The 13,486-nt window shown below is 55.5% G+C and overlaps 1 protein-coding gene across 1 annotated transcript; it reads left to right on the top strand.

Annotated features, from left to right (window-relative positions):
- Nucleotides 1-8,205: 8,205 nt before the first annotated feature.
- GDF7 (growth differentiation factor 7) lies at nt 8,206-11,921 on the top strand. The gene is made up of 2 exons (XM_054280449.1): nt 8,206-8,533; nt 10,999-11,921. The coding sequence occupies exons 1-2, from the start codon at nt 8,206-8,208 to the stop codon at nt 11,919-11,921; spliced, it is 1,251 nt and encodes a 416-aa protein (XP_054136424.1).
- The last annotated feature ends 1,565 nt before the right edge of the window (nt 11,922-13,486 follow it).

The raw sequence follows: 13,486 nt of genomic DNA, 5'->3' as shown, positions 1-13,486 counted from the left end.
AGTACCTGGGGTTTCTCTGCAGGATACTCAGGACTCACAGAATCATTTAGGTTGGAAAAGGTCTATTGACATCGTGCTGGTCAATGAGGCAGAAGGTTAGAAGCCCCCCCACTTTTCTGAGGCAGCAGCTGGAGGTCTGGATGTCTCAGGTAGCACCATATATTCACATTAAAGAATCTGGTATTGTCTCAGGTGCCTGAACCTGTGCATAAGTGTTCTGGTGGGTAAGGACAGACAAGTGGGCAAGGCAAAGCAAGTGTGTTGCCTGCATTAAATATAAATCATAGAATCATAAAGAAGCCTGGGTTAGAAGGGACCTTAAATATGATCTTGTTCTCCCACCATACTGTCATGGGCAGGGACACTTTCCACCACCAGGTCAGGTTGCTCAGGGTCCCATCCAACCTGACCTTGAACACTTCCAGGGACAGGACATCCACAGCTTCTCTGGGCAGCCTGTGGCTGTGCCTCACCACCCTCACAGTAAAGAATTCTTCCTATCATCAAATCTAAATCTCTCTTCTTGAAGTTTAAAACTATTCCCCCTTGTCCTGTCTCTGTCTATACGTATAAAAAATGGCTCTGTTTCTTTTCTGTAAGCCCTCTATAGGTACTGTAAGGCTGCAGTGAGGTCTCCCCAGACCCTTCTCCAGCCCAAACAGCCCCAGCTCTCTCAGCCTGTCTCCATAGGAGAGGTGCTCCACCCCTAGGATCGTCTTTGTGTCCTACTATAAATAACAGGTCTGTGCCTTTCTTATTGAGGCACAAACAGATGTCAGCCTACACCAGCTTGTCTGCAGAGAGCTGAGACAGGCAGTTGTGAACACACAATCAAGGTCATGCCCAACAGGGCACTTGACATTCCACACTGATGTGTGTCACTGGCTCCATCCATGCAGCTGTCCCTGTCCAGAGGCATGCCTTTAACTTTAGTAAGAGAACTAAATAAATCTGCAGGGGCTGCAGGATGTAATACATTGCATATATCTCCTTTTATTGCATTTACCAATGGAAAGATACATAGGCAGAAAGCTTGTTCTATGTTACACCTCAAAACTTTGCAAAGGACCCTTCCTTAAGCAATATGTGATTTCATCTTTGTATGAACTTGGTGACTGTTTGAGACAGAGTCTCAAATGTGAAATAAAATGCAACTTCACCTGACATACCCATAGTAAAAACTTTAACACCTGATCCTGCAACTCACACTCAAGTCTGTCTAATGCAGAGCAGAGAGAAAAAGGGATGTGGCCACAAAATGTGTTCCCATTTGCAGCCAGTTTTCCATCTCCCTCCTTTTTACACAGGACACACTTGTACAGGGTTGCTTTATCAGTATTTCACAGCCTACGCGGAGAGAAACCGGAGTGGGTGCCTTCCGAACTGCGAGTGCCTTCCACATCCCACCCGCGCTTCGGAAAACGCCTTCCGCGGAGCCGCAGTGCTATGAATCCCTTCTCCAGGAGATGGTGCTCCTGCCCTGGGAGAGCCCTTCCCAGGAATGCACGCTTCCAGAGGGTGCTCGGTCCCAGCGCGGCCCCCGGCCCCTCTGCTGAGCTGGGACGGGGCGATGGCTCCGTGGGATGGGTTCTCTTCCGAGCTTCTCATGCTGCTCGGCAGCTGAAGGAGGAAGAGGCACACAGCATGGATTTTTGTTTAGAAAAAGTTGGAAAAGGCAAGATGGAAAAGGAAAGCAGAAATGGTGGGCTTAAAGTGCAGAACTGAGTAGGAGACCAGGAGGTATCAGTGGTAAGAATTGGTTTGTGAGCTGCTCAGTTTGCCCCATGGCGTGTGCTGGTGTCTGTGGGTCTCTCAGGTGAGATCCATCTCTCCTGTGGGGCCAAACCCCCCACGTGTGTCATGGAAGGACATGGTGCCCTGGCAGGGAGGTCGGGGACAAGCTTTGATGGGAGTGATGCAGACCATGCAAAGCTGCAAACACAACTTTGCACCACATCTTTCCCCCCACCCACACACTCACCTTCCTCCATTCCTCCTCCTCCTCACAGCCCAGCACAGCAGCAGGCACAGAGGAGTGCTGGGCTGGGGCTGAGGGTGGCAGGTCTGCTCTGGCCATCCGCACACCTCAGCCAACCCCCAGGGCTTGGTGGTGTCCCCAGTAACTGTTCAGGAAACCAAATTTGCCAGAATTTAGTTCCATTTGTCAGGCCTGTGGCAGAAAATAAAAGCATGGGATTAGAACACTGAAGCGAATGAGAGAAAAAAGGTAACAACAATACCAAAGGATAGGAGGATAACTTAAAGGGGAAAAAAACCCAGACACCTTCCTTCCACGTTCATAGTGGTGAACAGCTGCACAGAAAGTTATGAGTGAGGTAACTGGAGTTATTATTTGAGTTATGACCCATAACTGGAGTTGGTGGTAAGACTTCGCATTGCAATGGAAAGCAAAGAACTTGGTTTTGTATGGAGAAATTCTGTCTGAAGTGGCAGAGAAGTGAGCCTGACACAGCAGTCATGAGCAGCACTGGCTGGAAGGGATGGGGAGAGGGCAGAGAAGGAGTCTCCTAGGAGGAGGTGGGAGCTGGAAAGATCAGGGTGAGGTACTCTGTTCCTTTCCTGGTGTTCCCTTAGGTATCTGCTGGCAAATACTCTCCCAGTCAGGTGTCCCCTTCTCCTCCCTGATGCCCCCAGATCTCAGGAGCCTTGACAAAGGGACTGGGAGTTGGAGGACAAGAAGTTGAGGAGGATGTGATGTGGGAAACTGATGAGAGAAAAAAAGACTGAGTGGAGATGAAAGGATTTAATACATAAGAATAAGGAATCATGGAGCAGAGCTTGAGGAGAGCTGTCGGACAGTAGCATGTTCCCCTTGTAGCATGTTCATCCAGGATTGGGAGGAGACAGCTGACAGCTTTCTTGACCTCTGTGGCAGCTGTCTCAGCTGGGCTCTGTGTTCATGCTGCAGGAACTGCTTTCTGGAGGTACTGCTCTCCCTCCAGGAACTAGTAATGGGAAGAAGGTGATTAGTTAGACTGAAAAGGAACCCAAATGAAGGGAAGTGAATCCCACCCCTTCCAACCAGATGCTGGCCTAGACTACCACCATGAGGACACTTGTGGTGAGTCATCACCATGATCCAGCATCTGTGACTGGTGCATTGACAAATTACTTGCTGACTCTGCACTTTTCAAAAAGCAGAGTCAGCTTTTAAAATTTGTTTTAATTGACTGAGTGCTCAGTTGTGTTTTGACTCACTATTTTCGGGTGGCTTATGCCAGACCCTGTCAACCAGATGCTGAATAGGACAATTTTCCCTGAGGGGATATTGGAAAGCTTTTTTCAAGAAGCTTTTTTGTTTCCAGAAGGATTGAACTCTCCACAAAGCATTTCCTGTCCCCTAGCTAGAGCTCAGTGCTCAAATTGCTCAAATAGAAAGTGAAGTGAGACAAGCTCAGCTTTAGGCAGCCAGACTGAGCTGACGTCAGGTCTCTGGGCCTGAAGCAGAGCAGCCTACGGGGTCCTTGAATCCATCTGATGTTTCATGCATGGGGTTTGTACCTTGATTTGTCTTATCTTCCCTGGCTATCCCTGAGCGGACAATCAGAAAGAATTCAGCTTGGCCTCAGTTTAAGTAAGTTTTGGAAGGAGTTGCTGGAAGATTTGGAAAGAAAACGCTGCTGTTGCTTAGCTACTTGCTGAGCTGGCCCTGCCGTCACTTGCAGCCATCTCACTAGAAGACATTTGTTAAGTGAAGCCCCAAGAGGCTTCTTGTGTGGTCACTACATGAAAACACATCTTCCAAATAGCCACTGGCATCAATGGTTTGATCACTGAACTTGCTCAAGACTTGAAAATCTGGTGGAGCCCCACTGGCTCAGCTAACAGCTGCAAACACCTCCAGTTTTGAGGTGTGGAGGGGGTTTGTCACTGCAGCTTATTTCTATTCCATCAGAAAGGGCAGATGACAGGGAAGGTGCAGAGCTCTGGGAATGTAGCTGAGACATGAGGCACATGATTATTCCTTGAGGATTTCCCTTCTGCCTCAGTTTCCTACTTTGGGAAGTGGTCTTCCATGCCTGTTGCAGTTCTAATTAAATCAAATTCACTCCTGAGCTGAAAAGCATCAGTAGGGCAGCCCTTCTGCCAGGCTGGGACCTTGCCCACAGCTGTTCAAGAGGAGGTAGCCATGGCAGGGTGATTCACCAGGACCAGGACTCAACCCCTGAGCATGGAGATGATCCAGTGCTCCACAGACAAAGGTCCCCAGCTGCCATGGACAATGCAGAAGGACAAGGGCAGTGCTGGGCACAAAAATAGGGAGCTCAGGAAGGGAGACTGCAACAGAGGGGAAAAGCCCAAATGTCAGCCAGGCAGGAATGATTCCTACCTGACCCTGAAGCAATCACCATGCAAAAAATATTCCCAGTAATAAAACTGGCTTAGTGAGAAGACTGTCCCCTTCCTTCCAGAAACCTGACCAGAAGAGTCAGGTTGGTCAAGGAAGGGAGAGACTGTGGTGGGACCTGGTGCAAACTGTCTGAGGAGTCAGGATCCCTCCTGGGCAGACAGCCATTGGCTTCATGTTCCTTGGGACTGGTTCTTAGGGAAAAAATAGAGGCAAATGTGGCCCTTTATCTTCATCTTAGGTTTTGGCACACTTCCAATTTAATACTCTGTGAACAGGGTGTCAGGACAGTCTCAAAACTGTGTTTTCAGCCCGTGATAGAGATACCCAGAGGATTCTTAAGTGTAAGAGCAAAGAAAGATGGAGCAAGTGAGCAGGGCTGGAGCCAGGACCAGCACGTTGGTTGAGGGGCCCCACGGGCAGGAGCACATTGCTGTGCCCACAGCAGTGGGGAGTGCCCTCAGGAGGAACCAGTCTATTTACTGGTGAAGCTGAACGGACAGAAAATCTCCCTCAGTTATGTGGGTGTTTTTTTCTGTATAAACTTGCTAATTGAGTTGTAAAATAAAACTGCAGCCTTTCCTCTCCAATTTCTGCTGCTGCAGCAGCATGCTAATTTGGGTTTGGAAGGGGGCTGGTAGAAAGTGGCTTTTTGCCAGGGTGAAATTATGCACAAAAGTTTTGCAGTGGGAGAGAAGGGAGCCCATCCCCAGCACAGGGAAGGACTGGGGGCAGGAGCTGCTGTGCTGCTGTGCAGGGCTTGGGAGGCTTGGGAAGGTCCTGCAGCTGGTCTGGGCTGGGCTGATGGAAATTCAAGAAAGCCCAAAAGGGTTTAAATGAGGCTGCAATGGAGAACAGATGGGAAAGTCAGTGCCTGTGCGTCTCGATAGACGCTGTGTGGTTGGGAGGATGAGCTGTGGGGTTTCACATCTACCCTCTGGCTCAGCTGGGCAGGATTTGCTGCTTGGATTGGGGTACCTGTGTGTGTGTGTGTGTGTGTGTGTGTGTGTGTGTGTGTGTGTGTTCATGTGCCTTCGGTGCTCACAGGCATGTGTCCATGTCACTGGGGTTGTGTGGGGGTCTGTGTGCCTGTGTCTGGGTCTCCATACAGACAATGAGCACAGGGATCTGCCTCTTGTCACCCAGCAGCACAAGGCTCTGTCATGGGGACAGCTGCACACAGGGACAAGGATGGTATGGTGCAAATTGATGCACAGGAACCCACTCCTCAGCTCTGCCAGCTCGAAGCAGGGAGGGATTTGGCCCTGGTGCCCACACTGGGGGCTGAGAAAAGGACTGGTCTGTGGGCAAAAATTGTTGTGGGGGAAGAACAAACATGAGGCACAGCTTTCTGTTGCATCAGTGTAACTTTAATTTTTGAAACATACAGATCAAAAATGCAGTGACAGTGACAGTTCCAGTCCCAGGGAATTTGGTGGAGCTTGGGGTTCCACAGTTGTGGGGTGGGAACATGCACCCCAACCTGCAGGAGGATGTGCAGACTTTGGAGCTTGAGGCTGAAGGGTTGTAGGACTGGGGCCCACACTCACCATTTTTGTCCCTTTCATGTTTCCCATAAAACTGACTGTGTGAAATGGTTCCAGGCAGGATGCTCCAGAAACCATTGCAAGAAGCCTGGAGGTTTATGGATAGACTTGTCTGCCCATTGAACAGTCCTTCCCACCCCACCATCCTTCCATCCTTTTGCTGACTGTTTTGATCCCTTCCTTGGGCAGCACTGAGTGCTGCCATGTGCTGCAGTGAGAGCATCAGGAGCACAGTTTGGAGCCTGGGGCTACTCTTTGAGGTGGGATTAAGTGGGACAGGACCAGACAGTGCTTTTCAGCATTCCCATCTTTGGGAAGAGATGCCTTGAGCCCTGCTGCCATGTTCTAGTTCTGGGAGGGCTCCTGAGTGGAGCCTCAGCACCCTGGCCAGGGGGGAGTGAGGCCTCAGGGCTGGGAGGTCTTGTCAGATGGTTTTTAAAAATGACCTTTCGTATCTGAACAGCATCAGGCTGGATTTAAAAAGGGGCTGACGGAAGGATAACAGTTAATGAAGCCTTCCTCTGTGAGCCCTTCCCCTGCCTCCTGCCCCAGCTGGGTTAGGCTCCCGGGGGTCACTAGCTGCTGGGGGGGGTGGTGTGTGCAAGGCCTCGTATGAACACACTGGGTGTGCAAATGTCATGCAAGCCATGCCAACCCCATGGACAGGCTGTGCAAGCCCTGTGCAAACTCCACAAGTGCTGTGCAAGGTGTGCAAATGGCTTCAGGCCGGGCCATCCAGCGTGCATGGGACAAGAATTTGTTGGGGTGGGGTTTTCTTGGGATGGTGTCCTGGGAGTGCCGTCTGTGCCTCTGCACAGTGTGTGTGTACATACCGAGCAAAGCCGCTGGTTGGCATTAGAAACCTGCTCACAATGCAGTGACAGGACACCTGTAAAATTACAGCAGAAAGAAATCCAAGAGGCTGCAGTGACAAATGCTCGTGAGAAGCGATTGTTTCGGGGGGGAGAAGAAGAAAAAAAAGTCGTGTTTGTTTTGGCGAAACACCTACATTCCTTCAAATAAATCATCGCAGCGCTTGTTTTTGTATTTGCGGAGAAATCGCAACAGACATAACCAGGGACTTAAGAGACTTGAAATAACATCCTAGTAAATACCCCACTTTGTTATTTTAATCGAGACCCAAGGAAACATCTGAATTTTACCAAGGAAACCCTCCGCGCGAGGGAAAACATCAGCCCGCAGCCCGGCTGGGTCTTTGTTTTGCTTCGGTGTCGGACTCCCGAGGCGGAATTACCGGGGCCGATGGAGGCTCGGGGCAGCCCGGGGCATCTCGGAGCGGTGCGAGGGGAGCCCGGGGTCCCGGGGCCGCCCCACAGCGGGTCGCTCCGGCTCCCCCGGCCGCTCCCGGCCCGGCCCCGCCGCCGGCATCACCCCCGCGGGTCAGTGTCGGGGAAAAGGGAGTCTGCCCGAAACATGGGGTGCGGTTCCTCCGTTCGAAACAGAGCCGGGACAGCCCCGTCTCCAGTGTAGGACCGGGACCCCCGCCCCAGTACGGGGCGCTGAGTGACCCGCTCCAATACGGGGAGAAGTTTCCCGGTCCAGTCTTTGGTGGTCTCCGGTCAGTCTCCGCTCCGAAATTTGACCCCTGCAAACAGAGGTGGTGGTGCCCCCCAACCTCCCGCCATCCGAACTGGGGTCACCTTCCAAAGTCAAACACAGCCAGGCTGTGGGTGACGCCTTGGCACGGGGCTGTGGGACGCAGCTCCCCCCACCAAACGAGGGGTGCGGGTGCCCCCACCAGGTGCTGACCCGGAGCCTTGAGGGGTCTCTCACCTGCCGGGGGACACGGGCGGGATCCGATGGAGGATCCGGGGGTCTCTCACCTGCCGGGGCGGGCGGGGCGAGGTCCAGAGGGGATCCGGGGGTTCCTCACCTGCCGGGACAGGCGGGGCGGAGCTCGAGGGGTGTCCGGGGTGTCTCTCACCTGCCAGGGCTGGCGGAGCGGAGCCCGAGGGGGGTCCGGGGGTGTCTCACCTGCCGGGGCGGGCGGAGCGGAGCCAGAGGGGTGTCCGGGGGTGTCTCTCACCTGCCGGGACAGGCGGGGCGGAGCCAGAGGTGTGACCGGGTGTCTCTCACCTGCCGGGGCGGGCGCGGGCGGAGCTCGGGCGGGGAGGGGCGAGCGGCCGGCAGGGGGCGCCCCCGGGCGGCGGGCGGCCGCGGCCGCGGCGGTGGCGGCGGCGGCGGCGGCGGCGGCGGCGAAGACGATGTTCAAAAGCGGGCGGGGAGCGGCGGCGGCAGCAGCTCCGCGCCGAGCCCCTGGCCGCCGCCATGCGCCTCCGCGCCGCCGCCGCCGCCCTCTGCCTCTGCCTGCTGGGCGCCTGCCGCCTTCGCCGCGGGCTGGAGGCCGCCGCCGTGCGCGGCCCGTCGGCGGCCGCTCCCCAGCGACCCTCGGCAGCCGCGCCTTCCTCCGCCTCCTCCTCCTCCGCCGCCGCCGCCTCCCCCTTCTCCTCCCCGCCGCGGAGGGACGGGGCTCTCCGCAACGGCACGGTGGTGCCGCATCATTACATGGTGGCCCTGTACCAGCGCCTGGCCGCCCGCCGCGCCCCCGGCCGCCGCGCCGACACCGTGACGGGCTTCGCGGAGCGGGCGCGCAGCGGTGAGTGCGGGGCAGCCGCGGCCCGACCGGCGAGCGCGGAACGACCGCCCCGCCGGGACTCCGCCGTCGGGCGGGAGAGAAGTCGATGCTTGGGCTTCGGAATGCGCTTGGGGATGGGGATGCGGCTTGGGGATGGAGACGGTGCACGGGTGGGGGAGTCGGGCTTCTGTGTGCCTGTGGGGATGGATGCACAGGGTTGTGCATCACTCTGAGCGTGAGTTTGGGGACGTGGTGGCACATGGAGAGGATGCTCGCATGTTGGTCCGAGCATGGGGCTGTGCCCGGGATAGGATTGTGCGTTGGTTGGGGAATGGTGTGGGATTGTGCGCTGGTTTCCGCACGGGGTGGTCGCAGGGGATGGAGCTTCACGGGATAGGGGCTGCGCATCCCGGTTGTTTGACGGGAACGAAGCCGTGCGCGAATCTGAGCGTGGCCCTGGGGGCGAGGACAGGGCTGAGAGTGGGGTTGTGCGTGAGCATACGGTGAGGAGGGTTGATAATGGGGACAGCAAAAGGTTTGTGCCTGGCACCGGTGAAGAGGTTTGCCGGCGGAGATGAGCGTGGCACAGAGCGGGGCTCTGGGGTGGCGGTGGGGTTGCACACGCAGTCGGTACCGAGGATGGCGCTTGGTGCTGGGGATGCGGTTCGGGACGGGGCGAGCGGCGGTGCGGGGCTCTCGGGACCTGCCGCCACCTGATGCGGGGCCGTGCGGCGCACTTTGAGAGCAGCTTCTCCGCGCCGCATCCCCCGTCCTGCCAGAGCCTTTGCAGCCCGAAAAACTCCGCGGGGCACCGCGACGGGCCGGGCCGGGCCAGGGAGGGAGCGCAGCCGCGGTGTCCCGGGGAGTGCTCGGTCCCGGGCGGCCGCGGGCTGCGGAGCGATTGGGTTAGCAATTTCTGCAGGGAGCGACTCCGCTAACGCCGCCGGCTGAGCTCGGCATCGCGGTCCCCTTCCCTCTCTTCGCCCTCTTTTGCCCTCTTCATACCCGCAAATCTAATAATAATAATCAAATGCACATACGCACCAAATAATAAACTTTTAACAAATACATGTATATATGTATTTCGCGCCCTGCCGGCCAAGTTCGCACGGCTGCGGGGGAAAAAAATAATACATTCCTGATCGAATAAAATGAAAACGCAAACTGAAAAGCAGCGCCAGCCGCACCCCGTCCCTGTCGCTGGCGGGAGAGCTCCCCCAGTCCCATTCCCGCACCCCCCAGCCCCATTCCCACACCCAGAAGGGGCCGTATCCTGCCGGCAGCCTTTGCGGGAGGAGGTTTACTGGAAGCTGGTGGGAAACGTCGCGGGAGCGAGGCGGGACCGGGAGGAGGATGCTCCGGTGGGAGGGTGGGCAGTGCTCGGCTTGTGAGTCCTGGGCGAAAGCTGAGCACAGGTCCTGGGAAATTTCAGCGCAAAACGAAACCAGATGAACTCTTCAAAGGGATCTCCTTATCTGCTCTTATCTGCTTCTCATAGGAATTTTAGATCTGCTTTTCAAATAGTAATTTTAATAACCATAATGAATAATAATAGTACCGTTAATGATAATAATAGCAGCAGCAGCAGCAGCGAAAGGCGGGGAGAAGCAGTTTCTTTCCCCGGCGGGCGGTGCAGGCTGTGCCCAGCGGCGCCGCGGGGCGGGGGGGTCGGGCAGGCCCTGCCGCAGCGGGTCGGGGCGCTCCGGGCACAGCAGAGATGTGTGCAGCATGCCCAGGTCAGGTTTCTCGTTAACGAGGGAGAAAACAAAAAAACCAACCCTCCCAGAACTCAATTCACCTCTTCTTCCCAGCACCACCTCCTTTGGTGCTTCTTTTTAAATTCACATTGAGTATATTTATTCAGTGCCAGAAACTGCACAAGTCTGTGTCAGGTCTTTGAATGCACTAAAAGTAGCGCCAAACTGAGGTTGGGCTTATTTTCAGCTGCTGTGGGTGCCTCTATCAGACCTGTGTGCCTGTGCCTGTCTGCGAGGGGAAAGTGGAATTTCTAACAGCATGTGTATGTGAGTGACACTTGGGGCAGAAGAAATAGGTGACAAACTGCCAATTGGGGGTGGTAATGTGCTGCACGGGTTCAGGTGTGGCTTCCGTGCCAAAACAGAATAGTGGTGCATCTGGGGTCACTGGAACACCTGGGAGGAAGCAGAGAAGCCTCCTCAGGATGTGGAGAAGAGTGCTGATGAGAAGCCAATTGTTTGAATTGATTCCTCCCTCCCTCTGTACCTTCTCCTTCCCATTTGTTTTCGGTGCCCCCAGGCAGAGTGACGCTCCTGATGCAGGACACACAGCCTGTGTCCCGCTGGGATGCTGAGGAAGCCGTGCTGCACAGCGACATCTCCCCCATTAGCTCTGCGTCCCTTGCACCTCCCTAATGAGAGCTTGGCTTTGGCTTGCTGATATTGAAATCTTTTTTTCCTTTTTTTTTTTTTTTTTTTTTTTTTTCCTCTCTGTGTTATCTCTTCCAGATGCCTCCCCGTCGGCCTCGGAGCAGCGGTACCTTTTTGACATCTCCAGCCTGCCTGAGGCAGAGGAGGTGACGGGCGCGGAGCTGCGGATCCTGCGCTCGGTGCCCGAGAACCGGAGCCTGGCGCTGTCTCCCGAGGGCTCCTTCCACCGCCTCCTGCTCGCCGCCTGCCCCGCCCGGGACGGCGAGGAGCCCCGGCTGCTGGACTCCCGCGCCGCGGACCTTCTGGACGCGGGCTCCTCCCGATGGGAGGTGTTTGATGTGCGGGAGGCCTTGCGGGCCCGGAGGGAGAGCTCGGCCTCGGAGCAGCTGCTGTGCTTCCAGCTGCGGGTGGTGTCGGACGGCTCGGGGCAGGCGCTGCCCCCCCGGCAGCTGGGCTTCGGCAAGCCCCGGCCGCAGCCCCACGAGCGGGCCCTGCTCGTGGCCTTCTCCCGCGCCCAGAGGAAGGAGAACCTCTTCAAGGAGATCCGGGATAAGATCAAGGCCCTGGGCAGCCCCCCCTTCCTGGAGCCCCCCGATCCCGGGCAGGAGGCGTTCCTGAGGCGCAGGAAGAGGAGGACCACCATTGCGGCCCGCTCCGGGGGCAGAGGCCACGGCAAGAAGGCCAAGACGCGCTGCAGCAGGAAGCCCCTGCACGTGAACTTCAAGGAGCTGGGCTGGGATGACTGGATCATCGCCCCCCTGGATTACGAGGCCTACCACTGCGAGGGGGTCTGCGACTTCCCGCTGCGCTCCCACCTGGAGCCCACCAACCACGCCATCATCCAGACCCTGATGAACTCCATGGACCCCGAGTCCACGCCCCCGAGCTGCTGCGTGCCCTCCAAGCTCAGCCCCATCAGCATCCTCTACATTGACTCTGGGAACAATGTGGTTTACAAACAGTACGAGGACATGGTCGTGGAGACGTGTGGCTGCAGGTAGCAATTTCTGCAGCTCTTCCTATCCCTCCTGGCCTTGCTCGGCAGCCCTGCTCATTTTATATATATATATAAATATAAATATATATATATAAAAAATATATATAGATATATACACACATACACATTTTGGTGTGTGCCTTCCCAAAAGCCAAGCTCAGAGCAGGTGTCCCCTGTCTTCCCTGGGCCACCCTGGCCATGACCCCCGGAGGTATGGGGGGTGTCCCTCAGACTGAGGCTGCCACCATCTCTGTGCTTTGGGAATGTCTCCCCAGCCTCTGAGCTCTGCCTGATACACTTGGTTTGCCTAAGGGGAGCTGACAACTTCTTTCCCAAAGGTTTTGGAAAATGTCTAGCCAAAATTGTCTTGGCCAGAATGATGACCTGGGGTGGGGGGAGGTGGACTGGTGTCTGCAGCAGAGAGATCAGGCCAGCATCACCCTCTGGCTGTGGCAGTGGGATGGAGGTGAGATAGGAATGCTCTTTTCTTGAGTCAAATGAGTTTTTCTGGCAGTCTTCAAATTGCTGCCCTGAGTTTCCTGGTGGAAAAATAAGAGATCCCTGGGGGAAGGCAGGAGGTGGAGAACCTGTGGCTGTCATGAGCTGTAATCACTTGGTGCAGGCCTGTTTGCAGTGGGGAGAGGCTTGTGAGTCTGCTGGCAGAGACAGGAAAGAGGGAGAACCAGAGGCTAAAAGAGTCAGGTGTGAAGCAGAGCTCTTACAAAGATGGGAGCGTCCCTGGGAGGTGTTAGCTGGGGGTGCCTCCACTCCACATGGTTGGAAGTGCTGGCTTTGCTGTCTGTGTCTTGCAGGAGGTACTGGTGGGTGAGTCTCCTCCCTTTCCTGCACAAAACTGTGTTTCCAGGGCATACTGGGAGCCCAGCATCAGGCCTGCAAGTCACACAGCCATCCTGAGCCTGCCTGTAGAGAAACAAAGGTCCCAGGTTCCCTAGGGAAGAGCCATTTCACTCGAGTTCTTCTCTTTCCAAATAATCGCTATAAAAGCACTAAGCTCCACCCTGTCTTCCTCTGGCCTCGATTTCCCAGGGAGCTGTGTCCCTCCCTGGAGTGCTGGCTGTTCCCTGTTCCATTAAGGGAGCTGGATCCTCCAGGAACAGACCTTTCCCATGCAGAGGGCTGAGTGCTACCCTCAGGGACTGCTATGCTAAGTGGGCTGCTTTGACGTGTGCTGAAAGGGTTTCAGCAACTCAGGAGCTGAGTTAATAAATGACCTTTAAACCAGAGAAGCTCTTCATCCATGCCAGGGTGTGCTTTGGATGCTGGGAGGCTTTTCTGCTGCACCTCAGTGGGTTTTGGTACCAAACTTTGGCTTTGCTGAGTGGCTTGGCTTAGACCAGAGATGTGTTTGCACAGATTTTGTGTTTGATGGTTTGTTTTTTTCTTGTGGCCAGGGTGTTGGTGTGTAAGCATCAGTGCTTATTAGTGATGGTAGTTTGCTTTTGGAGGAGGTAAATCCCTGCTGGAAGCATAGGGCTTTTCCTGCATATGTCCTCCATGGCAGGGGTGTTCTGCTGGGAGGGCTGAGCCTGGCCAGGGCAGAGAGGGGGT

The sequence above is a fragment of the Melozone crissalis genome, unplaced genomic scaffold, assembly GCF_028551555.1.
Source record: "Melozone crissalis strain CALT ecotype California unplaced genomic scaffold, PUWL_Pcris_2 ptg000027l_1, whole genome shotgun sequence".
Lineage (NCBI taxonomy): Eukaryota > Metazoa > Chordata > Aves > Passeriformes > Passerellidae > Melozone > Melozone crissalis.
This window is presented reverse-complemented; position numbering and strand designations above follow the sequence as displayed.

Coding starts and splice junctions, on each gene's coding strand:
- GDF7 (XM_054280449.1), top strand. CDS start 8,206: ATGCGCCTCCGCGCCGCCGCCGCCGCCCTCTGCCTCTGCCTGCTGGGC. Junction 8,534..10,998: donor CGCGGAGCGGGCGCGCAGCG/GTGAGTGCGGGG, acceptor TATCTCTTCCAG/ATGCCTCCCCGTCGGCCTCG.